Source organism: Thunnus albacares, chromosome 5 (genome assembly GCF_914725855.1).
Source record: "Thunnus albacares chromosome 5, fThuAlb1.1, whole genome shotgun sequence".
Taxonomy (NCBI): domain Eukaryota; kingdom Metazoa; phylum Chordata; class Actinopteri; order Scombriformes; family Scombridae; genus Thunnus; species Thunnus albacares.
Genome location: NC_058110.1, coordinates 3,422,816 through 3,450,170, shown reverse-complemented (window position 1 = coordinate 3,450,170; position 27,355 = coordinate 3,422,816). Strand labels below are relative to the sequence as shown.

The 27,355-nt window shown below is 40.1% G+C and overlaps 1 protein-coding gene across 4 annotated transcripts; it reads right to left on the bottom strand.

Annotated features, from left to right (window-relative positions):
* Nucleotides 1-1,998: 1,998 nt before the first annotated feature.
* LOC122982847 (protein-serine O-palmitoleoyltransferase porcupine-like) lies at nucleotides 1,999-20,330 on the bottom strand. 4 transcript variants are annotated; one of them, XM_044352429.1, is made up of 13 exons: nucleotides 20,109-20,330; nucleotides 19,280-19,422; nucleotides 18,775-18,967; nucleotides 16,116-16,159; nucleotides 14,007-14,188; nucleotides 13,784-13,914; nucleotides 13,112-13,237; nucleotides 11,636-11,736; nucleotides 8,627-8,703; nucleotides 8,135-8,198; nucleotides 5,930-6,015; nucleotides 4,773-4,883; nucleotides 1,999-2,457 (listed from the first exon to the last, which is right to left on the bottom strand). In XM_044352429.1, exons 2-13 carry the CDS (start codon nucleotides 19,413-19,415, stop codon nucleotides 2,356-2,358), a joined length of 1,353 nt encoding a protein of 450 aa, XP_044208364.1. In that variant the 5' UTR covers nucleotides 19,416-19,422; nucleotides 20,109-20,330; the 3' UTR covers nucleotides 1,999-2,355. The 4 variants fall into 4 exon arrangements, with proteins under 4 accessions (XP_044208364.1, XP_044208363.1, XP_044208366.1 ...); XM_044352428.1 differs by having other exon boundaries at nucleotides 20,024-20,125; XM_044352431.1 differs by having other exon boundaries at nucleotides 18,775-18,964; nucleotides 20,024-20,125.
* Nucleotides 20,331-27,355: the final 7,025 nt, after the last annotated feature.

The following is a 27,355-nucleotide window of genomic DNA, read 5'->3' as shown; positions in this document are numbered from 1 at the left end:
ATCTGTGCGAGAACTCTTTTTCTCTCTCAAATTTTCCAATCTGGTCCAGTCAAATGTCCCATTTTGGGGAAATCTGAGAAGACCTTCATCTGCAGTTATTTCACTCCATGTTGCTACAAATTTAATGCTATTGGTACCATAATTATCATACATGTACTTTACAGGACCTGTCAACTCTTTCTCTGACCTTCTGCTAAAAATTCCCATTGTCCTTCTGTAAAATCCCTTCTAAAAGACCTTGATTTATACTTTTATATCATATATACTTTTGTCCACACTTTACTTTCCAATCCTTCCAATCAACATTCTACTCAGAAGATACAAGTCACTCTTTGTTTGTGTAAAGAGAATACATCAAATCCCTAAGAATGGGATTTATTTATTATGAAATATATTCCCAAATATTAGGAGAGCAAATCATATCCCTACTTCTTATTACCAGTCCTGCATAGGCCTATTTCCCCCACTTTCTCAGTGGTCCAAACACTATGGACCAACCCTAAGCCCTATCCTTGTGGCCATTTTCTCTTTTCCTGTGTTACCTGAGATGTTACACCTTTAGAAGAGTGAGTCAGATTCTAAGGCTAGGAAGAAGCAAGCAACTTCACAACAAAGTCAGATTTCTAGGTTATGAAAATACAAGCATTCCTAAACATCTCTACCAAATAACCTTTTCATTAACCCCCATTCACAACCACACAGCAAACTTAAATTTCAGATGGCGTTACCCTTCTTTTGGACTTAAATTCCAAAGACCTCCAACAATACACAGCAACAATAATCAGGTTTTCAAAAGGACTTTTACCTCTGAAATTGGCTCCTAGACAGATGAAATCAAGGAGCAGATACAGGAGGGTGGGGGGGGGGGGACTGCATTCAGGTAGGATCAAAAAGGTCAAATCAGCAGGGGTCAGGAGGCAGGAAAGACACACAGTTGGCATATGGTTGATCAAGGGGTTGTTCCCAGATGTCACTTGATTATCAAATCTCTACCCAAATGTGTATTCCTTCCTCACCAGCTTTAAGTGATAAATGTAGTAGTATGTAGTGCTGGTCCACACATATTTGTTCATAGGCAAATGATTTTTTTAGTTGGGAAATGATTATAATTAACACCGGAAAAAAATATCATTCACACCAGAGTTGATGGTTCCGTCCTAGCTGTGCCAGTCTGACATTATCTTCAACCAGCATAATCATAACCCAGAGGCCTGTTTACAGTTATAGAAACATTTAATAGAAAAAACACAATAGCAGCAATAAAATGTAAAATAATAAAATGTAACAACAACAAAAAACATGGAAAAAGTACAGTACATATATATATATATACAGAGGGGTGACAAATTAAAGGAAAAACCAGTACAGGCCTAAATGCATGACCACTACAGTGAGGAGATCCAGTGGCTCTGTTATGCTTAGGGGAGCATTTTGCTGGCATGGTTTGGGTCCACTTGTCCCCTTAGAGGGAAGGGTCACTGCAAATCAATACAAAGTTGTTCTGAGTGATCACCTTTATCCTATGATGAAACATTTCTAACCTGATGGGAGTGATCTCTTCCAGGATGACAATGCCCCAATTCATAGGGCACATGGGGTCAATGAATGGTTTGATGACTATGAAAATGATGTGAATCATATGCTATGGCCTTTGCAGTCACCAGATCTCAATCCAATTGAACACCCATGTGAGATTTTGGACTGATGTGTTAGACAGTGCTCTCCACCACGAAAACACCAGATGAAAGAATATCTTTTTGAAGAATGGTGTTGCAGAGACTTGTAGAATCAATGACCAAGGCTGACCAATGCTGCCACCAGATCCCCTCATTGTAGGGGTGAAGCATTCAGACCTGTACCAGCTTTTCCTTTAATTTTTCACCCGACTGTAGCTACACTTCCAAACTCTGTATAACCAACTGCATTTTCAATTGGCAAAATTCAAGGGCTGGTACGCAACCACATGCAACAGAGACACAGTTGGTGTAGCAGATAAAAAAAACAAAAAACCTCCGCCCCACCCAGGTGATGCGTCATGTCCGTGCCTGATGTATTTCAGCTGTAAGGTGCATTAGGAGGTCCTACATGTAGTGTCCTTTATTTGTTCCAATCATATTTTCAATGCAATGAAGTCAGTAAACTGATCATTTTCTGCAGTTCATTTTAATATGTCCTATAGTGTTGGTATTTGCTACGTTCCACTCAGCATCTATCCATCTCTCCAGAAGATATTAGATACAGTTCCAAACAGGTCTGGAGGTTTGTTTATTTACTCCAGCTGACACAGTCCTTTCCATCAGACCACAACACCCTGCTATTCAATGACCCATTGGATTACAAAGCATTTTGATGACATCACTGGATTAAACGGTAGAAGACCCAGCAGGCGAACATAAGCCAGTGGCTGGCCCAGTTCAGTTCAGACCACCTCTGGATGGTGTGGATGGCAGCATAACCCTGCAAACAGGATGGAAATGTAATCAGATATTCTGTGCAGGTCTGATCATTATAGTGTGTGGTACATGAATATGCTTTGGAACTCTAGTAAGACTTAATGTAAGTAGTAAATTATCAAATCATTTCTATGTATAGAATTTATTTATTGTGGTTAAGAATCTGCGCACATTTAGAATCACTCCTGACCTGGCGGCTAGGTATGCGGGTATAATCGCAGGCACACCGATCTCTGAATATGCAAAGTGTTCATTCACATCTATAAAAGTCAAATTTCCTCATTCAGAGGAGGAGGGGTGGATGGAGGCATTAACCAACAGTAGACTTTGCCACAGGAGACCGCTCTACTGGCAGAGACTTAGGCTGGCTGAGCCGGCTAACTTTCGGTTAGCTCTCTGCTAGCTTGAATGGGGATAAAATAATTGAATCATGCTGAATGGATCATATTCTGATAGTGAACCGAGTCATTTCATGGGACTCCATGACACAATTTATCCACTGTTTTACAGTCACAACAGCAGTGACAGAGTAGGCTATGGCGGAGCCTATGACATAAGCGTGTGTTGACAGTGTTTTTTTAATTACTTTCACTGCCAGAAGGGGGGGAAGAAGTCCCCCACTCCAGCTTTAGCCCCATGGTTATTATTGTAGCCAGAATGATGAAGGTGGCCTAACTTTAAGGAAGTAGTGACCCACACCACGTTTCTCTAACCTTAACAAAGCAATGATTTGAACCCTAATCATGATCTTCCCCTAAACCTAACCAAGTGGCTTTTGTGCTGCCTAAACCTAATCAGACATTAACCACAACATTGTCACATCATAAAACATCATTATTTTATAACAGTGATGTGTAACGGTTTTGGAAAGCACAGACAAATGATGCTGTCCTGCCAATTACTGTCGATAGGGGGGTCAGATTAGAAATCACTCCTACGTGTTGTTCTGGAGTCACATGGTCAAACCACATAGTTGGTCATTTAATTTGGAGGACAATGTAAACTACAAAAAACAAACAACAAATAAATCTAACAATGGAAGAATACACATAAAATGATGAAATGAATGAAATGTTTTCTGTTTTATTGGTATGTCATCACATTTTAACAAGAGACCTCCCTGTTTTCTGATATGCTTCTCTTTAAATTAGCTATAAATGCAAACTCAACACTTCTCACTATTATGAATTATTACATGTTTTTTGTTATTATATCATTTTTATTTCAAAATGCCCATTTTCAAGTCTGCTTTTATGTCATAATGGAATTTTTCCCCATTACACTTTTATTTCATAATGTCACTTTTCATAATGACCCATTTAATTCCACAACATCACTTTTTATGAAAAGGTGAGGGGTTTATGAAACCCCTCACCTTTTGGCCAATCATGTACCTCCTGCATTTCTTAATATAACAAGCACAACAACTGCTACCCCATGAATTACGTGTTAGTGGAGAAAATGCCAATATGAAATAAAAACAGACAAACAGAAAAAGGAGATTTTTAAACAATGTCTAGAATTAAAATGAAAACGATATTCAATAAAATCTAGTTCTTATGAAAATTAATGATGAAATAACATTTCATAATAATTTGTCCAGTTTCATAATATCTTCAAATGAGAAGAGAGCTTAATTTATACAGTTTATTTTTTTATTTAGTTCATTGTTCATGTTTTTTTTTATTTAATATATATCAATCCTCTGCTGCTCTCATTCACTAAGGTTTTCTAGCCTCTTTCACTCTGCTGCTTTTTATTTAAATTGCTGTTGCACTGTCATCAATGAAACTGAACACTTCCTGAATAGATAAATGGTAAATGGACTGTACTTGTATGGCGCCTTTCTAGTCATCTGACCACTCAAAGCCCTTATTACATTACGAGTCATATTCACCCATTTGCACACATTCATATGCTGGTGTCATGGCCTACCATGCAAGGTCCCAACCTTCCCATCAGAGGGAATCTAATCATTCACACACTGATGGCACAGCCATTAGAAGCAATTTGGGGTTCAGTATCTTGCCCAAGGACACTTCGACATGAGGACTAGAAGCTGGGAATCAAACTGCCGATCTTCCAGTTAGTGGACAACCCGCTCTACCTCCTGAGCTACAGTCGCCCTGAAGATGATTCTCATTAAAATCCTTCCAGCAACTCAAAGGATATAATCCCTCTTTCCTGGTGGGATTATGTTGACAAAGTCTAACATTTTAATGGAGCCACCATGTCCTGCACTGTATCTTGTTGACATTCACCTGGCATATAAATATATTATATAAATATACTGAGCTTGGTCCTCAGGTTGTTCCTTACCTCTTCTACTTCCTGTTCATCGACTCCAGGATCAAACATGGAGCCCAGGTAGGTGAGGTGGAAGATGGCCAGAAGGCTGAACAGTAGGTTCAGCAGCATCACCCAATATTCCTACAGACCAAAGCAAAAAAGAAACTGAGAAATAGTTGCAAGAACATCTTATATACCCTTGCAGGTACAGGAAAGTTTCTACAAACATGTTTTTTTTCCATTTATTATGTGAAGCATCTGAATTTTGACAAATCATCAGCATCAAAAACATCATTTAGAATTTTCTCAGATAAGTACAGACACCAAGACAGAAGGGCACTTTCCTTTTCAATGCATATTAAATGAAAAAGGTTGATGAACCTTAAAGTGCTAAACAACAATAAATCCACCCAAATTAGCAAACCTGGAAACTCTACATCATGGATTTGTAACTAAGACTATGTCCACACTAATGTTTTAATTTTAAAACAGTGTTTTAAAACGAAAACAATCTCCATCCACAAGTGTTTTAGCACCTTTTCAGAAATAATCTCCATCCATGCAAACACACCTGAAAATGCATATCACATGCTAAAATATTACGGAGGAAGCACAGCACTGCCGAAAAGTAAGACCAGAGATTTCTTTGCTTGGACCAACAAGGTGAGCAACACCTGTAAAGTATTATCCATGTTGAATTAACCACTGGTAATCAATGTCATGTTACATGTCACGTGATAGGGGTGTGACGAATCAGGGAAGGACATGTTGTGAATGAAAAGACCCAATCAGGAAGAGAATGTGGGTGTCTGCATGATTGTTTTCAAAAGTCTGTTTCCGCCTGTCCAGACAAACGCAATCCTGGAGTTTTCAAACTAAAACAGGTTCAGCAGCGTTTTCAAAAGTCACTGTTTTATGGGTTCGAAAATGTAATACTGTGGATGGATTATTATTTTACAACAATGAATCAAAGTTGATTATTGAGGCTTTTTTGAGCTTTTAGTGTCAAAGTGAAAACAGATCTCTACAAAATGATCTAAATTCATAATATTTAATACATGTTTGCACAATTCCCTTAGATAGGAAACAACTATATAATCAGTGGTACAACCCATTGCTGTCCATGTCTGTTTTGCTCTGACTGTAATACTTTGCTGCTCCACAGCTGAGTAGAGCTGAACCTGTACCTTCTTGTGCTGATGGCTGCAGTCAAAGGCGCAGGGCCTGGACAGGATACAGGCACTGAAGATGGCTGCAAGCTTCTTTCTCAGAGCTGAGGGTAGGAAAAAAAAAATCAACCATATTGTAGGATGAAGTAAAAATTGAGGTTCTGCATCTTCATTAGTTAGCATGTACAGTGCTAATTGAAAGTTTGTGAACTCTTGAGAATTTTCTGTATTTCTGCATAAATATGACTTAAAACGTAATCAGATATTTACACAAGTCCTAAAACTAGATAAAGTGGACCCAATTAAACAAATAAGACAAAACAAATAAACTTTTTCTTTTATTTATTGAGGAAAATGATCCAATCTTACATATTTGTGTGAGGCAAAAGTACATGAACCCTTCAGTAACTGGTTTGACCCCCCTTTGCGGTTGTAACTTCAACTAAATGTTTCTGGTAACTGCTTATCAGCCTTGCACATTGGCTTGGAGGAATTTTAGCTCATTCCTCCTTATAGAACAGTCTCAACTTGGGGATGTTGGTGGGCTTCTTTGCATGAAGTGCCTGCTTCATGTCCTTCCACATAATTTCTATAGGATTAAGGTAAGGACTTTGACTTGGCCATTCCAAAACATTATCTTTCCTCTGCTGTAACCATTCATTGGTAGAATGACTTGTGTGTTTAGGGTTGTTGTCTTACTTTCTGTTGAGCTTCAGTTCACAGATGGATAGCTAGACATTTTCCTATAGAATGTGTTGGTACAACTCAGAACTCATAGCTCCTTCAGTGATTGCAAGCTGCCCTGGTTCAAGCTGTCCTGGCAGCAAAGCAGGCCAAAACCATGATACTACCACCACGTTTCACAGATGGGAGAAGGTTCTAATGCTGGAATGCAGTTGTTTGCTCATCGTCAAACATAATGCTTCTCATTCAAGCCAAAAAGTTCAATTTTGGTCTCATCCATCCACAGAATATTTTTCCAATCACCTTCTGGCTTATTCACATGGTCTTGAGCTAAACTTTTTAGAAATGGTTTTGAGACCCTTTCCAGCTTGGTGAGTATCAACAACTCTCCTTCTAAGGTCCTCAGAAATATCCTTTGAGCCATGATACACTTCCACAAACCAGTATTGTGAAGCTCAGACTTTGATAATGAAGACCCAGATTTCTCTTCTTTAAATAGGACAGGGCTTCCCAGACTCACACTTGATTGTCATCCCATTGACTGAATCACCCGACTCTAATTTCCCCCTCAAATGAACTGATAATCCTAGGAGGTTCATATACTTTTGCCATGCACAAATATGTAACACTGGATCTTTTTCCTCAATAAATAAACAAACAAGTGTAAGGTTTTTGTCTCATTTGTTTAACTGATGTCTATTTATCTAGTTTTGGGACTTGAATGGAAATCTGATCACGTTTTAGGTCAAATTAATGCAGAAATAGAGCAAATTCTAAAGGGTTCACAAACTTTCAAGCAGCACTGCATGTACTTACAGTCCAGAGGGTAAGTATTTGGACAGTTACACATTGTGTTTATGATTTAGTTTTTGAAATAAGAAATGCAGAAATAATGTATTGTTGATTTTAGTCACATGTAATTAAAAAGGTTAAAATATCCATTCCAAATTGCAGCTGAATCGAATTGTATCAAATTGGCAGTGTATCATATTGTTATAAATTTATCTGTACCGTTTTTGTATTGGACTGTGGAATATGTATCTAGATACATATCAAATCGTCTGAGAGGGAAAGATGCACACCCCTAATCCAGAGCTATTGGCTGACCCATGGTGCATCACTTTCACATTTATAGTCCAATTGAAATCATCCCTCTTTGCAGTCAAAAATGTCAACATGTTTTTTTTTTAAAATATATTGGTAATAGTTTTGTGTTATTGATAAGAAATAAAAAGGTCTTTGAGGTCATTTGTGTGTCGACATTACGGTACAGTTTTGAGTGTAGGTCACCTGCATTTTGGAAGCGCGATACACAATGACTGTAGTTACGTGTATAAAACGGAGGAAAATAGACTTGATTTGCTGTATAGATATATGAATTCCAGCTATGTAATAGTGAATTTATACAAAACTAGGGGAGAAACGTACATTTCTTGCTTTTGGTTTTGATTTTTCTCTCCAAGGAGAACATGAAAAAATTCAATTGAATTCAGTTTGATTTTTAATACTCTTTCGTACAAATAGAAATGCTCTTCGTACCATGTTCAACGTATGTGATGAAGCCCAAAGAGAGCAGAACAGCTCCTAGATGGAAACTCAGACCCTGAGGAAAACAAACTGCATATTTAGTTCAAATACTGATAGACAATTATTCAGCATCTCACACAAGGTGTAGACTTCCTACATACTGTGTATTTCTAACAAAAATCCTTTTCCAATGGTAGGCAACTCTCTTTACCAATCAGTGCCAGTGTTCAAATGCAGAGTTAGTGTTTTAATCAGAGAAAAGAACTACTACTGATCTACTACTGATGGGCTATGTTAACCCTTTCCCCATCAGTGAACAGTTAAAACCACATAGTACCAATGGATGGCAGGGGTTTGTAGTTTATCATATGTTTCCACACTGACTTGAAAGTAGATGGACTTACAACAACAGAACATGGCACAACATGATTTAGCATACTGTAGCTTTAAGTGGCCACCTATACAGTGAAGTTTCTGGATAGAAGTGTGTACATTCTTACTCACATGCAGTAAGGCGCTAGCTGAATATGTCACCAGGATTGCTGGAAAAGTTCCCAGTTTTATGGCATTTTTGAAGACATCTGAGGAACATGGAGGACAGGAGCACAGTAAGCATACAACATAATGGAACTCACACTCAACATTTGTTTTGATGTGATGCTTAAAGAGGTACTGTACACTTAAACATGTTTTTTGAGCTGTAAACAAAATTATTAGGGGGGGGGGGGGAATTAAAGCAAAAAAAAAAAATCTGACAATTTTTTCCCCACCTTTCCCATTTTCCCTATTGTTAAACATGTTACAGGTTACATTGCCTGATGCCTGCCAAACAAATAACACAATATGTAAAATTATGAGATTTCAGCACCACTCCACACATAACCATTGCTGCTGTTTTCTAATGCAGCCATCAAGTTTAAATCTTCTAATCATGCTTTAAGGGAAGAAGATGCTTTTGAACAGCTTTTCTATTGACAGTTCCCTTTTTATGTCATTTCAATGCCATTTCAATCTATGAAAGGAAACTGATACTTTTTCATTTTTGCAAAGCTTGTCTCAGTTTTTACTCTTTCAAATATTCACCCATCTACATAACTTTTCATTACATATATTTTTATTTTTCTAATTAATTAATTATTGTTATTCTCCTTTAATACAAAGCCATTTACCCTTATTGTGAGTGGAAAAATAATATTCAGACTCACTCAGTAGCAGTTTCTGCTGTTTTAATTCACACTGAATGGGTTCCTCACCCAGTCCAGATTTTTTTGTTAGTAAATATCAGATCAATTTGTGTACTGGAGCATTTCACAATCCTAGTTGGGCCTTTTACTAGTTGTTCTAGTTGGAATTTCTCTGTGATCATTTTTAGTTTTTTCCTCTTAGTTTTATCCTCCCAGTTCACATTAAAATCACCCATAAGTAATAATTCTTTGTTGAGATTGCACTCTTTCAAGACTTCTGTGAGTTGATCACAGAAAGTGTCATCTGCAGAAGGGGGCCTATATATACCTATGATGTTAAAAGACATTTGCTGGGATAACATTATTTTTATCCCAACATATTCTAACGTGTTACCTGCATTATTAACCACACGTTCACGTTTGATGTTGTCTCTCACATAAAAAAACACCCCTCCTCCTCTTCCATCAGGTCTGTTTCTTCTGAAACATTGGTATCCAGGCACCGTGAACACACTCACAGGAGTTGTTTGTTTCAACCATGTTTCAGTCAGACAGAGAAAGTCCAGATTTGAATCAGACACAAGATGAATTAGCTGATTGCTCTTTGCAGTAATGCTTCTGATGTTAAAATGTCCACCGAATTCAGCTTCAGCTCCCATAAGACTTTTGCATGATTGACAGTTTGGAAGATTTTGAATAACCTCTGCCTCCTCACTGCAGGGTTTCGACACACAGTGGTGTCAGCAGCAGGTTCTGTGAGAGGGACACTGGACCTATCAAGGTTTCCACAGTCCAGTGACGAAAAGTTATTCATTGAGACATCATACCAAGTGTCAACAAAGTTTAGTCTGTTAAGGGAGAAGCCCGGCTTAGAAAGTTGATGCTCATTTATCACCGGCACCAGAGGAGTTCCAGACACACTTGGGCACAAGTCAGCACCAAAGTTCTGCAGCGCTCCAGGGGTCACTGGTTCAGGATTTAGCGGAACATCTCCAGAGAGCAGGATCAGCATGAAGAGGAGACCTGCTATTCTCTGAAAAGGGGTGGCAGATGACCGGTCCACTGGATTGGTGATTTGCTCTATTACCTGGGCTCATCCGTGCCGCAAGACAGAGGAATAGATTGCAAAATATTAGGGCTGTAGTCAACCAAAGAAAATCTTGGTCGACTGAAATCGTACATAATCTTCAACTAATCGATTAGTTGCGAGGAGGTTGGATGTAACGGGACAGAGTACACAGTGAACTCAGCAGCCACATATTTCTCATTTCTCTGTTTTGCGTCTTCATGTTAGGCTAACCCATTGTTGCTAATTTTGGAGCTAACCTCCTTCACTTTTCCAGCACTTGGGGAAATGACAGACTTGACTTTTTAGCATTTATTAACTGATACATGGTAGTCTGTACTGTACATTTACTGCCAGACTGACAACTTCCTGCCGCTCGCTCTTTTCCCACTTGCAAACATACTACGCAATGACGTATTCCTTAACGGAGTTACGCTACCAATAGTTTCCCAGGCAACGACACAGAGGTTGACTCACGTACCACAGCAGCGCTGCACAGAGACTCCCAAACGCTATTGATTTCTGAATGAATGGATATTTGGCGTTATTTTTGGCATTGAAACTTTTTTTTTTTGGCCTGGCAGGGGTTCTCATTGTTGTAATTATAGGAGAAACACTGATTTAATAAACACTCAGTAAACATTGGGTACAGTTAGGCTAGACCTAGCAGACTCCATTAGGTTGGGCGAGTTCAAAGTTGTGAAAACAACAGGGGTGTTTTGAATACACCCCCGTTTTCACAGGTAATTTGTTAGTCTGTTCCTCCCGCTGCAGGAAATAATGGATTAATCCTGGAAGGCTACTGATGTAGCACTTTTCTTCTTATGAAGGTAACACGGAGATTATTCGACCAATGAGAATTTGGTCGGATGAGAGCATATCGACCAACTAATTGACCAGTTGACTGGGAGACTACAGACCTACAAAATATCCCAGTAAGTTATGATGAAAACTCACTGCAGGAGCGTCAACTGGCCATGAGCCAGCATTTGTCCCAAGCCCAATCACTCGGTGTCCCAGTTGTTTTCCCATCAACGTTGATTGCTCTGGCCAGACAGACTCGTACAGGCAATACAGCAGTGAGTACCAATCTACTGTCAGTGATATCTGTCATTTTAACCAGAGACAGTGACGGTCGTCTAAAAATGAGAAGCTGCCACCTACAGTAAGTTTTTGATTACTATAATGGTAAGCCCAGCCCTGAATATTGTGGGTTGGTGTGTCAGGCAGTATTTAACAGACAGAGTGGAGGCTCCTACTTACAGGTTTTGAGCCACCGGGACATAGGGATGTTCCAGGACGTCACCACCAGCACCATGGACCGAGGCATTTCCACACTGAGAGGTTTCACCACACTCATATCCCTGCACAACACAAAAACATACAAATATATAGTATTTGGGATTCCCAGGGATCACTCATTCAGCCATCCATCTTGTTTGTATTTTGAAGCCTCCCCTGAGAAATCCAAATAACTTTCTTTATTATAAACAACATTTAGGTGATTAGACTTCAAGCTGTGTGCTCAATCTGATACAAGAAGGTTATGAAAGTGATGAAAAGAGGCAAATAATCAAACCTCCATTCACACCTCAAAATCTATCACCGATTAAGATGGGTCACATTACACTGCACAAAGACTTTTACGCTTACATGTACAGATCAATTAACCAGCCACAATGTGAAGCACACACTGAACATAAGCATGAACCCATTTGACATTTCCAATGAAGTTCAAGACGACTGCATCCTCAACATGTAAACAAAAAGAGAAAAAGGCAGCATTACTTTGAGCAATTCTACTATGAACAGGAAGTACGAAGGGAAAAAAAGAAAAATACTGTGCCACAGATGTCTGGAAGATGCAAAGAGTATGATCCATCTGTTCCGCTGCAAAGTTCAGTTACATCTGTTTCAGTCATGAATACACTTTTCGCCACACTATGTAAAATACAATATTAGAGCAAGCACACAGCAAACCAAAATTTATTAAAAATCAAACTGATAGTCCAACAGCCAGATCGCACATCAAACGACAACCGATCTGTCAGAAATTCTGCCCAATTCTGAAATTAGTCGGAGGTGACTTTGGGTTTTAAATATGGCTTAATCGGCAGTGTCTGCTAGTGGGCATTTAAGATATCTGAAGTGACATTTGCAAGTATGTTTATATGCTGCAGCTAAGAGACTAATTATGTTTGTTTGGTGGCTCATTCAACAAGCTGCAAGGTGCAGGACAACACCTGTGTTCATGTCTTTAAGTTAGATAAGAAGGAGACCTTAGCAGGAAAGCTAATGTGGGTTGTTGTTGTTCAGAGTCTGTGGCTCTTGTGTAACGTGATGCATCAGATGGTTTGAACCATCTGAGAAGTCATCCTTGGAAACTGTTTAGAAAAGGGCAGGCACTTTCAAAAAATACCTGGCAGGTGATTAGATGAACCATCTGTCTATCACTATCATCATCTTGTGAAGCAAGATCACAAGATCACGCGAGAATCCTCTTAGGACGCTGATTGGTCCGAACCACTGGTGGTTCGGTGCATAACATGAGTTTTGACAAGATAGATTCTCGCGGGATCCCGTGATGTTGTGAGTATGCAAATCCAGATGTCTCGCAAGGTAAGCTCTTGTGTTGTGTAACTGTTATTACCATCCCAATTGTATTGGAACCACAGGATCACTCCACCATCCTCAAACTGTAAAACAAGTCCATATCACAGCTGCTAAGCCCTTACTTACCACCTGAGGTTGTCTTTTTCTTCAGTAAAGCCAGCTCCAGCCAGCATGCTGGTGCCTTCACTGAGGTGGCCCACAAAGTAGTTACTGAAGTGGAAGGACACTGCATTCTCATAGGCATGCAGCCACCTGTGCAACACACATGCACATCAAAAACATCATTAGAATCATTCATTTTTTTCCACACTCAAACATTTCTATAACTTCCACTAGAATCTGATTGTTTCCATCTTGTGCCGTAACGTCAGAAACACAGAAATACACAGAAAGTGGAGTATGGAACTTCAGTCACAAGTTTAGAACATTTTAAGTACCTGATAATGTATTACTGTGCCTTTATACTGCTGATGCTATAATCAAGCACGGTATCTCAGAGGGATGGCCATGTGCCCTCTAGAAGTATGAACACAGTAATGAATATTTTTCTCAAAAACAAAATCCAATAATACATCTCTTCTACCCAGGATTTATTCTAAACATACTGCAGTTGGCATACGGCAGCCTGCAGGGAGAAAAGCAGTAAATTCTAACCCTGAAAATAAGCCTTACCTTACTCAAATGTATCTTGGAAGCAGGGGAAGAAAAACAGACAGGGCATTCTCAAACCAGTGCACCGTAAAAGCGGCTGTACCTAAATTGCAGCAGGACAAAGATTTGCATGAACATTTGCCTTACTTGTGTGTGACAGTGTTTCCGTGGATGGGGATGAACAAAGGGAAGAGGTACGGGGCAATGCAGGTGGAGACCAGCAGGCAGATCTGACTCTTCAGGAGGCTGAGGAAGGAAGCCTGCAGCCACGACCAGCTCTGAGGAACAAACCGCTTTATCACCTCCGCAGTGGCATACAAGATAAATAGCATGCAGACACAGGCAGCTGGAAATGTTAACTGCCACTCACCAGTTTTCTGCCTTCAGCAGCATTCTTGTAAGTGGAGAAGCTGATCCAGGGCCCAAAGACAACGGTGCCCACAAAGAGAACATAGCCCAAGAACTCAGCTGGGGAGGGCAGGTTGCCCACTGCTCCTCTGTCCAGGTCAAAGGCCAGAGAGATGGCCTTCATGGCCACCACCATCTGAGAGCCTGACACACACACGACAGGATGGACACTGGACATCTAACAGAATTTGTTTTCAAAGTTGTAACAGCTGATATCACAGAACGAGGCTACTTGATACTTTCTCTTGAAGACTGCTGTTGTAACATGTTCAGAAAATGCAATTAAGGCGGAAACACATTTAGGTCTGCAATAATTAGTTGATGAATCGATTAGTTGCCAACTATTGAATTTTATAATTTTTATAGAATGAAAACATCTGCTTATTGAAAAAAGATAATGAAAGAATCCTTTGTTACGGCTGTAAACGTGCTGCAAAATGATGCAGTCAACATAACCCTTTTAGGTAACACTGAGTATTAAGTAAGTAAGGGACTGTTAATAAATGGTTTATAACACACTATTCCCCTATAACTGTGTAGGCCTGACAGGCTGCCAGGCCAACAAGAACCCCCACCAGGCCAAAAAAAATCTTCTTTTAATGCCCAAAAATAACGCCAAATATCCATTCATTCGGAAATTAATAACATATGGGAGCCTCTGTGCAGCACTGTTCTGAAACATGAGTCAACCTCTGTGTAACTGCCTGGAAAACTATTGGTAGCATAGCTCTTCTTAAGGAATAGGGCAGTGTGTAATATGTGCGCGTAGCAAGTGAGTGGTTGAGCACGTGTGTGAGGGAGGAAGCGGCAGAAAAGTGACAGTGAATGCGAGTGGAGTAGAGGAAAAGGTTAGCAGTTGTCAATCTGGCAGTAAATGTACAGTATAGGCTACAGTGTGTCAGGTAATAAATGCTGCATTTCTCTAGACAAAGAAAAGTCACATCTGTTGTTTCCCCAACTGCTGGAAAAGTGAAAGGGGTTAGCGCCAAAGTTAGCAACAATGGGTTAGCCTAACCTGATGGCGCTAAACAGAGAAACAGAGTGCATTGCTCCCATGGATGTATAAAGAGAACTGGATACAGCGTCGGAGGCAGGGCCCCGTTCATTCCTATGAAAGTTGCTCAGTGGCGCATGAAGCAAAAAAACAAAAACAAAAAAAAAAACGACTTCTGGGTATGAAAGTACCCGGATCTTCCACATTGTGCAGCCCATAGAGCATGCGCACTAGTGACTTTCTCTGGCAGAGCCGGCTACTTCCAGTTTAGCCCTCCGGCTAACTTGAATGGGGATAAAACAATTCAATCATGCGGCTCTTCGAGGCTTTTGAAATGTCATCGGACCGGATAGATTTAATTCTGATAGTGAGACAAGTCATTTTGCTGGGGTTGTGATGTATCTGCTGATTTACAGACATTTCTTTCACAATGTAAGTCTATAGGAAAAAGTCTTTTTGGGCCAGTGTGCATCACGTGATGTTGTAATTACACGGTTTGGCCGCTATGTCAAATTTGCTTCAAAGCCTGGCGCTCTTCCTGTATCCAGTTCTCTTTATACATCCATGACTGCTCCCCCCCAGCCCTGAGGCTGCCACCGCCACCCCAAAGCAGACACCTAGGGGAAACACTGCTAAAATGTAGTTGTTAGCAGATATACTGTAAGTGTTTATTCATGTATTTGTCAACAACTACTCCTGCAGGCACCCATACCTGGATGCTGGCATCTAAATAAATAACAAATACAGTAAAGCTATATTCTAGCTACAGCTAACTCGTTTTTGATTACTAACTTTACAACCCTGATCATCCAGTGAAAGCACGCATCAGAGTTCAATGTTGAGGAACGGTGTCTTTATGTGCTGTTGTGTACCTAAAACTGTCTTCCACTCTGAGGTCAGCAAACTAATGTCTGATAATTATTCATATTCCCTGTTGAGTTTCAAAACATCTCTGCTAATGAATGCAATGCTATGTGGCAGCTGAATGGAAAAACTCAGTCAGACCTTCACTTCAGAACATGAATGCACAGATCACAGATCATGACAGTAATCTCAAATCAAACATGGAATATTTACCTCTTATTTTATGCCAGGTCACCGTATCAATTAAATGCAACTCTCTGAAATGAGGAGGCAGAAAAACAACATTACAAGACTTGAATTCTACAGAATCAGAATCTAGAAGGTTTGCAGAACTATGAACTTATGAAATTAACTAATGGGAAATTTGCACACTTTTGTCCCATGAAGTGCAAAATTGTACAATCACTTAACAAGCAACACCCGTGACAAACCCCCCATGTGTATTGGCCATGACTTCCCCAGGCTTCCCCCTAAGGCGTTCCTGTTTAGAGGCACATAATATGGAAGAAGGGAATCTAAATTCATACAAATTCCTAAAAATGCACTTCATTTATCATCGCAGACTGACCGCTGCAGCATAACTGTGCAGGAAACTATGCATAACATATATATCAGTGGCAGCTGGTGACTCAAAAAATTGGGGAGAACAGGAGGAAAACCAACATGGAATCTTACAACAAATTGCATCATACTATATCACTGTACCCCACCTGATGAAATCGGAGGGGTGGGGGGCAATTTTATATGCCAGTAAAACAATTTGCTTTCAAAAATAAAAACCCCTGAGTGGTGAAAAGGCTGCTTCTTTATAGACATTTAGCATATACATATTGTTTCTAAACAAAGAAGTGCTCATTTTAGCCATAGAGTGGTTCACAATGTGTCATTTTACCAACAAAGTGAAATTCAGATTAATAGTAATGTTCTATTGTAACAACAAATTTATGTTAGAACAGACAACATATCATATGATTTACATGTATTCCTGTGTATTCTTAGTATACAGAAATATATTAAGTACCACAAAGCTCATAATGTGATACAGGTACAGATCAGTGCTGAACAGTAGAGAGACTGAACACTAAAAACGTTCACAAATCTAAAAGTGTAGGTTCACAAAAAGTATTAATGCATGTATCAAATACATGACCTACACACTCTAATCTATGTGCACGACATACAAAATATAGTCTACAAAGCTGACATATTAACACTAAGCTTATTACTCAATATACAACTCAGCTTAAAAAAAAAACTGAAGAAATTGTCACAAGCAAGCAGCCAGTCCTCCTACACAATCATTCACTAATCACACAACATCAAGGTGACTGAACAACCACTCAATTAAAAACTGGATCAATTCCAAATGAATGAGTGAGTCCAGACCACTCACTGTAACTTCAACAAGCAAACTACCCACAGCACATTATATGATCTCTGTTGCATTCTGGTTAAGGAGATAAATTCACACAACAGCCACAGAGACATTTAACTATCAGAGATGAAATTAGCGACAGAGAAAGAGAAGCTGTATCTGATGTCTTCTTTCTTTCTTTCATGGAGATGAAGTATCCATGTCATAACGTTCATTTCTGGCTATTGGTCATCTTGTTTGTTAGTTAACAGAACTTTGTGACTGCTGGTTAACCAGTCTGATATCATTAGCAACAATGACAAACAAGCTAACTCTGCCGCTGCTGCGCCACACAGTCCAGATCCATTCTCCCGTTAGCTTAACAGCAGTCCTTAACGGTCCTCCCATGGATGTATAAAGAGTAATTCAGGCTGCTACAACAAGCTAACTGTTGAGTTGGCTAACGCAAGCAGCTATCTACTGCTCGTTATCTACTGCTGCTACTCTGCCTTACAGTGGAGAGAATTGAAGATGAAATCTGGAAACTGTCATTGGATCAACGTGATGTCAACATTGCATTCTGGTTGTTGATTGATTACGGAGGACGTCCTCTCTTGGAGCGTCATTTTACGTGTCTTGGCCAATCATAGATTAGCATGAAAAAAAATGAAGTACTTTAAATTGATGTAAGAGATCCCGTCCTGCGGAGGACAGCAGGCACCCGTCCTCCTCTGTCCCTCACTCTCCCTCACTCTCTCACCACCACTTCACACACACTGCCCTTTCTCCTCCTGCCCTGCAGGTGTTGCTGTTGAAGCATTTTAACCAGAATTTCAATAATGGATTTTTTCAAAAGAAGAGAGAAAAAATATTTTATAAATAATATAGAGATTTGATAATGGTTTATTTCAACCAAATATTCTTTTTTTATTTTGATCTTCCTCTTGCCTCTCAAAAAATAGAGGAAGAGCAACCTCCTCTGCCTCTATGGACCAGCCTCCACTGATGTGTGTGTGTGTGAGTAAGTGTATACACACACACATATATATACACTATACAGCACTGTTTTATCACTCTCTCTCAAACACACACACAAACAGGGAGAGAAAAGCCCAGTCCCCCCTGCCTATTTTACCTGACTTAATGGCTCATAGCAGCTCCAGTCCAGTGCGATATGATTGAAGCTGCCAGTAACACTTTAATTGACTGTGATATTTTCTGTTTACAGTAATAATCTAGTAAAAAGAGTTTAAAGGTTCTCTCACTGATAACATCACATCAGGATATTAAACTAATAACACTCTCCTTTATGCTCCATTCCTTCCCACACATGCACAATGAGCCCAGCATCAGCTCTTACTCAGCAACATTTTATGCAAATCAAATGACCTGCGGCTGGGTTTATCTACATATGTAGTCTTACTAAACACCCTGCTAAATTGAAAAATTGTGCTGACCCCTGATGATAATTTACAACAGTACATATTCCCCTATATGTTTTGTGCAGTGTTTTCTCACCCAATGAGGAGGTAGATGAGGATGACGGCTGAGAGGAAGAGGCCTCTGCTGCTGGAGTATTGGCTGAGCAGCAGAACGAGGTAACAGAGCACGCCAAGCAACAGCATCCATAGCATGTGCAGCTCGAAGAAGATGTAGAGGCCGTACATCCCAGACAATGCTGACACTACATGCTTCACAGTGGAAGGACCTACTGAGGAACACACACAGGAAAACTGAAATCAGAGTTGGTTAAATTTGTAGTTATTATAGCCAAGTGTAATAAATGTGAATGACATGGAAAGTGAACTACTCGTTTGAAAAATATTTTTTTCAATGTCATTGTCACCTCACTGCTTTAAAGCAGCAAAAGCATCCAAATACAGATTTTGATAAGAATGGTGTTGAAATCAAGGAACATTATCTTAATACAATATCCAACTTTGCCTCCACCTATGTGAATATCAAAACTATGTTAAGAATAGCCCTTCTGAAGGCTGCTGTGTGCACAGGCAGAGTTGCTCACCCAATCTACAGCAGAGTCTGCAGATAAGACAGAGCAGCAGCAGCCTCCAGACCTGCTGCAGGCCCTGCTGGACCGTACTGAGACCGCAGCTCTCAGCCAGCTGCTGCCACACCTCCAGCCTGCTGGACACATCCATCCTGCAGCTACACACACACACACACACACCAATGTGAAACTTTCATCGACATATTAAAATTACTGCATTAAATTAAGATGACTAGACAAATTATTGATTACTGTTAAAATCCTATGGACTATCAATAATTAATCGACCATAAAAGATATTGCATAACCCACTTAATGCTATTTCCACAATTTACATCATTGAGGGTACAGAGTAAGTTAAATACTAGAAACAGCGACACAAACTACAGACTCCAACATGACCATATCGTTGAAACAAGGCCTCTCTAAAACAGTGTTCAACAAATTCTCAACATTAGAACTTTCCTGAGGGAAGGTTTATTGTAGGACTGCATTAGTTTTAGCTCGGTGGACCTGATAAACTAGCAAATTAACGTGGCGTTTTCTCCATAACTGCCCACCACTACAGACTCAAACATGGTAACTTAAGTTACCTTTAAAGTTTCCCTACTAAGCTACCTAGCTATAGATTTTACTCAGCGACAAGAAGTAACTTAACTAACAAACTTTTAGTAAGTCAACTTCAATTGCTGTTTGAACAGGACTGCAGCGAGCCGACAACACGGCTTCGTTTTATTAAGTTACAAAGCTATCGTTAACCTGAGCTGTGGCAGAGGGAGAAGGGTGCAGGTCTACAGCTGAAGAGAGCCTGAACTCTGATATGAAGCTAACAAGAATATGCTACCTTCCTCTTCTTCTTCTTCGTTTTCTTCTCCTCCCCGCCAGCAGTCTGATGCTGCAGTCGATAGTTGATGTGAGTCGCGCATGCGCAAGCCCCTCCGCCGTCTTGGACAGCTAGGTACGGCAACTTCACTTGGACAAACCACATGTCACGATATATGTTTTGACCGTTGATGGGGGTCGCGCATGCGCCAGTTTACGCGGGTCGGTCTCAAGTCCCTTATTTTATGTCTCCTCGCTCCTCGCTCCTCGCCTGAACCGGAAGTTGTTCCTGATGCGCCATTTTGATAGCCGTCCCAAGTCTCTTATTTTGCTCGGGGGAGCGAGGGGCGAGGAGGGAGGAGGGATCTCTGAGGATCGAGGAGCGAGGAAACATGAGAGTACCAGCCAACACGCCCCCTTATTGGATATCAGTTATTGATTGGATGCTGCAGTTGATCTGACTGATCTGATACATCACTGCAGTTTCATACCGAAGTGGAGACAGATTACAGATTAAATTTAAGTATATCACTCCCAGGTTTTATGCTGTTAATTGTCGGTCTGACCAACAAAAGAACCATAAACAACTTTCTTCATTTATTAGAAAGATTTTTCTTCTCATGATCTGTTATTTCCTCCATTAAACGGTTCCTTACTGACAGACAGACTCTTCCTGGCTTTAATTTTATCCATGATAACAGTTAAACACATTTATATTTTACGTCAATTATCGTCATTTCCATTCAGTCTCATGAAGGCTGAAAATTCCTGAGCATCGGGTTTCATATGAGTAACATAATTTCCATTTTCCCTGAAACATTTGGCCAAATACATATTTTCCAGTGTTCAGAAGACACCCTGATCATATTCTGGGTTATTAAATAATAAATTCACTGTCAGGATTATCAAAAAATACAGAGGCAAATAATCAATTAATAGTATAAACGCATTCTGCAAGTAGAAATGGTTCCTGTGCGTCTGACCAGGACACAGTATAAATGCAGAATGCAGGTTTATTTAGGTGTTTGTTAAACAGGTATCAGGCTGCAGAGAGAAAACAGCTGCTCTAGCGGTGATAACTGTGAACCTTCATTAGTGTCAGCACATTGCACATGTGTGCAGACACAAACTCCATCAGGAGTCTCTACAGCTCTTAAAGCCGACTGACGACTGTCGCCATGATCAGAAACGGACGTCGCTTCACATGACGCTTCAGAGGAGAGGACATCTCATGTCTCTTAAAACAAATTTCCTCGTTTCCTCTCTTCTCGCTTGGTTTCCTTGCATCTCCCCTTGCATCCACAGTGGGAGGGACTAAGACGCAAGGAAAAGATGCAAGTGAGGGAAGCGTGGATGCAATTTAAGAGACTTGGGATGCCTGTCAAAATGGCGCACCAGGAAAAACTTCCAGTTCAGGCGAGGAGCGAGGAGAGATAAAATAAGAGACTTGAGATGTACCCTAGGAGCAGGGCAGGGCTAACAAGGGTAATGCAGGGCAGGTGAGAGGAGGAGCACATGAACACAGGAGGAGTGAAAGAACACACAAGGGAAACACAGAGAAAACCAAATCCCAGAACACAGAACACAATCCAACCGAAAATGCAAGAAAGTCCCCCTAAGTCAAATAACACAAACAAGCTCAATCAAATGACAAGGTAACATAAGTGTAACACAGAGAACCCAAAAGAACAAAAACACAGAGTCCAAACATTCCAGATGTCCCACAAACGTCACCAAGGAACACAGGATGGTTGGCCATCGTAAGAAGGGGGGAGAAGGAGGCCAAAACTGACAGTCCATCAGCCAGGACAAAGAGCAGGTAGCCAGGGAGGTGGTGCTTGGGCAGGCGGCCAGAGAGTGGGGAACCAAGAAGGTCATGCTCAGGAAGGTGGCCAGGGTAAGGGGAACCAGGAAGTTGATGCACAGGCAGGCGGCCGGGACACTGGGAACCAGGGAGGTGGCATTCAGGTGGGCAGCCTGAGGACAGGGGCGGAGCCAGGAGCCCCAGGCAAATGGCCTGGGGACTGAACATGGGCGGAGCAAAAGAGTTCAGGTGGAAGGCCTGGGGGCCGGACAGAGGCAGAGTCAGAAAGTTCAGGTGGACAGCCCGGGGGCTGAACAGAGGCAGAGCTAGGAGCCCCGGGTGAACGGCCCAGGGGCTGGACAAGGGCACAACAAAAAGTCTCAGATGAGCAGCCTGAGGGTAGGATCAAAGGAAAACTGAGGACCTCTGGAGATTGAGCAGGGGGCCGGTGATGAAGGCGAAACCCCTCTGGAGCTGATCTGGAGGTCGGGCTGCAGGAGAGGCAGACTGCTGGAGTGCAGAACAGAAGACGGGCAGTCGGAGATCTGACTTGGTGTCAGTGAGGATGGCCAAATGACGATCTGGGAGGTCTGGTTGTGGGTTGGTGGAGACAGCCAACTGGAGGTCTGGCTGAGTGTCAGCTAAGACGGCTGACTGGAGGTCCAGAAGGTCTGGAAGGTCCAGGGGATGCTGCAGACTTGGAAGGCAGAGCCACTGGGGATGCTGCAGACTTGGCAGGTGGAGCCACTGGGGATCCAGGAAGTGGAGAATTGTCCTCCTTGTGAGAGCTACAATCAGGCAAACTTGGCAGCCAAAGGAAACAGCTCAACAGGAACCCAAGGACCAGGGACTCCATGACTTCAGGCATGCAACACTCTTGGTCCAGGTCACACACTTGTCATCCCAAATGGCTGCTATAGGGAATCTGATATCCAGAGTGTCACAGAAAGCACAGTAGTTAGACATACATAAGTAGTTAGACAGAGCACAGTAGTTTGGTGGAATAAACCTTTAAACCTATAAGAAGTTAGACAGAACGCAGTATTTGGGTGGAATAAACCTTTAAAACAGGTCTATAAATAGCTTCACAGCAAAGGCACAGGTTGCTATGGTGACAGTGCTCCCCTCTAAGTGATTGAGAATTGAGGGAGACAATCTGTTTCTAGGCCAAAATCAGGCACGAACAACTACTTATAACTCAAAAACTAAAAGTCACTTTGAAAAAATGTCTTCAGCATGAGTGACCCAAGACTTCAGTGGCGACACTGATATAGGATATGTTTCTGTATGATTTAAAATAAAGGAGCTGTGTCAATTTATATTTGATCATCATCTCTGTTTTTGACAACGACTTTCACACCTCAGATTACATTGGCGTAAATATTTCATTGGTGCTTTTGGGCGATTTATTCAAAAACTGTGAGTCCTATTTTAATGGAAGTGACATTGCATGAGGCAAATTTCACTTGTAGAGTGTAAGTTGTGGAAGTAAGATCATAATGTTTTGAAGATTTTTGATAAAATTGTCATGAGTGACATCACGCACTCTGAGTCTGAACATTCCGTGCAATACATACTAATGTAAAAATCTGAGAAGGACTGAAAATTATGTAAAACTTGAACTGTGATTGTGTAAAAACCATAAAAGATATAAAAAAGCTGAATACAAGTTTAATAGCTGAAAGTCTTGTGACCCGTTTAAAGCTGAAATTAAGTCTCTAGCTGAAAGTATGTGGAAGTAGTTGAATGTCAGAGTGGAGTGGATTGAAGAGGATTTGAAAATTCAGTCCATTCATTTCAATGGCAGAATTTTTTTGGAAAAAGCTTAATATATTAAAAAGTATAAAAGGTATAAAAAAGCTGAACACAAGCACAAATGTCCTTAAAGAGCTGAACATTTTGATAGTTGATTGGTTGAAATAGCTGAAAGTATGGAGGAGTTGAAAGCTGAAAGTGTACAGAAGAAGAAAAAGAACTAGAAAATGCATTTTCCTGCGCGTAAATGCTGACAGCTGGAATGAAATTTGTTAAAAAAAAAGCTGAAAGCTGAAATGCATTGGACTGCACTGCTGAAAAACCTGAAAGCTGGCAACATTGGAAGCTGAACTGTATCATCTAAAGAAAGTAAGAGTTGAAATACATTGCTAGAAAAGCTTGAAGCTAAACCATAATACCGTCAAAGATAGAAGTTGACATATAAATTGCCTGAAAGGACTGAAAGAACAAATGTTTTATATTAATATCACTCAGATGAACTGAATTGCTAAGGATGTCGGAACAGGAAAGGCATGAAGAACTAAGAGTTGCAAAGTATTACTGCAAATGCAGAAATGTGAAATGAATTGCTAGAATTGGAAGCTGATCTGAATGATCTAAGGAATCTATGAGCTGAAATGCATTGCTAAAAAAGCTGGAAGCTAAACTGTAATATTGTCAAAGTTTGGTGACTTCTATTGTAATAAACTGTTGAAAAAGCTTAATATTTTAAAGTTGATTGGAGAAAAGGAGAGAGGTGATAAAGACACAGGTGATGAGGCAGGGGAGAGAGGTGATGAAGATAAACAGAGAGGTGATGATGATTCGATGTTCCTGTGTTTGACAAGCTTAAATGTCTGTTGTGAAAAAGTTATACAATTTCAGGTTCCACTGCTCTGGATAGTTTTTCACATTTATATATTCTCATGATTTCTGTGGGTGTCAAATATTGCAATATTTCATCGATTTTAGTCACTATGCATTTATAAACAATTGCTTTTCTGACAAAGAATTCAGCATCTTTCACTTGATTTTTGTTCTCAGTATAAGTGACCACAAGTCATTGCTTTGGTGTAACATTAGATTGACTTTATTTATTTTTTCCCCAAATGTCCACAAGATGTCTTTCACAGTTCTGCATGTGCAACCCCACACAGGATAGGGCAGTAACAGTGACAGCGTCTATGCATATTCAATTGTCCAAGTAAGGATGAACAATTTATTGAACTGAATAAAACTGAATGAAATCATATTTAAATTTGATTGAACAAACTTGAACTGAACTGAAATTAAATGAATTGAATAGATCTGAAAATTAGAAACTTGCTTGCAGTAAAAGAAATAACCAATAAACAAATAAAAAGAACATAGAAAATCCTTAACATAGATACTTGCAAAATCCATAGTGCTTATAAACTTTGATTGTCAGTATGTTTCATTATCAAAAGAACATAGAAAATACATAAAAACTGTACTTGCAAAACCAAAATCCATAGTGCCCATGAGAGTGACAAATTTGTCAAAACAGAGCTTTTGACATTAGAAGATTGTACAACTTTGTATCCTTTGATGGAGATTAATGAACAAAGATATTACAATTTCAATGGTTTACAATATACCACTAAATATTTCCTGACCAGGCTAAAGCAATCTAACCTAAGAATAAAAGCCCCCAGACCTTAACAGAAGCTCAGAGAGCTCAGTGAGTTTTGAGACAGTGTTTATAAAGTGAATTTGTGGAAGGTTTCTGGGATTTGAATGTGTGATGATGTACCCCATGAAGACAATGGTGTGCTCACCTGTGGGTTAGCCCCATTTCAACTCAAACAAACAAACAAACAAACAAACAAACAAACAAACAAACAAACAAACAAACAAACAAACAAACAAATAAACAAACAAACAAACAGACAAACAAACAGACAAACAAATAATTAAATTAAAATACAGACTTTGATTCTCAATGAGTTGCCTTATTAAACACTTCGGAGCTTGCAGTAAAATTAATCAAAATCCATAGTGCTTTAGTATAAGTTGTATAAGTAGTATAGTTTAGTATACTTGTATAAGGCAGGGCTGAACAATATAATTCACCACCAGTAGCACTAGTTATATGCTGTACATACAAATTATGCATTGTTAGGTAAATGGAATCTTGTTAGACATTGTTCTTTCAGCCATTCTCTTGTTTGTTTTTTATGGTTTTATGGTAGGCACAGTGCACAAATAATACTGTGCACAAGAACTTTGCACAAGATTCACCATTTAACGTATTTGATACCTAGAGACATTCTTATCATAGAAAGAGTGACAAATGTGTCTAAACAGAGCTACTGACATTAAAAATTTGTATACATAGTGTCCACTGTGGGACACTGATGAACAAAGACATTACAATTCTGATGGTTTGCAATATTCTTCAGCCATACCATTAAAGGCATTTCTCATCATTGCTAGCCCTAGGCTAATAGGCTACCCCCATTAGTTCATGGTTTCAAAGGTCCAGTATCCCTGCACTGACAGTCACATCAAGACTAGCATGAGAACATTTGTTTCCCAATCAAATCATTAGACATGGCTTTTTGACCTAGGCATGTGCTGTGGGCATTGTGAAGACTGCTCTGAATATTCTGAACTTGGATTCCACATTCTGAAATTTTAACACTGGAGTTATATAAATGACTGCTGTGTATACCATGAGGTTTGGATTAGCCCAAGGCTAAGCACACAAATGTGAAAGACCCATGATTTACCTACCAGCTGACACCCCACCCTAATGCTTAATATTTCTAAAATCTCTCCTCTTCTCTGGATTAATTAGTTTGCTTGCATGTGGTAAATGAAAAGGAAAGGAATAAATTCTTATGAAATACAAATTAAACATACAGTGTTTGGAAAGATATCAACAATCAAAAAAGAATCTTTTAAATTGGTGTATTGTTTTTCAGAGAAGCAGTCATTTTGTCCACTGTCCAGTAGTGTGTTCTGTCATGTTGCTGTTTGTTGAATCTGTCCGGTGTTGGCACAAACCAACGGAGCACAGTTTCAACACAAATATGAAATGACCTTTGACATTTCCAGTGACTGTAGAACTGCTGCTTCCAATTATCTGGTCGATGTGTTCTGTAGTTGTAAATGCAATGGTTGACGAGGGATCTTTTATGAAGGAAGTAAAATAATAAATTTGTTACCTTGTTGTTTAGGGGGGGAGCTTGATGTTGCACAGTTGGAGGCATTGTCACTCAGAAAGTGAGTGAGGACCGATCTGCAGCATTGTGCATGTGTCCCTGCAGCAGTACACCTGATCACTTACCAAAGGATCAACAGTAGTCGGTCTCTACTGAACTGAACTGTGTATAGCATCAGATGGCGGTGTGGAGGTAGGAAGATGGAGCTGGTCCTGACAAGAGAAAATAGAAATATCTTGTAAGAAAATGAAGTCCATGAAACAAAACATGTTCAAATGTTATATAATACATGATAATCAAATACCTTGAACACTACTGTAGGGGAAAAAAACAAAAAAATTCTGTCCAGTGCCAGGAGGAGCTATCAGTTTGAAAGTGACGACTGACTGATGACTGGTCTGCAGCAGTTTGTTTCCCTGCAGCAGTACAATTGATGACTTGCCAAAGGATCAACAGTAGTTAGGCTCTACTGTAATAGATGCACAGATGGTGATGTGGAGGTAGGGGTATGGAGATGGTCCT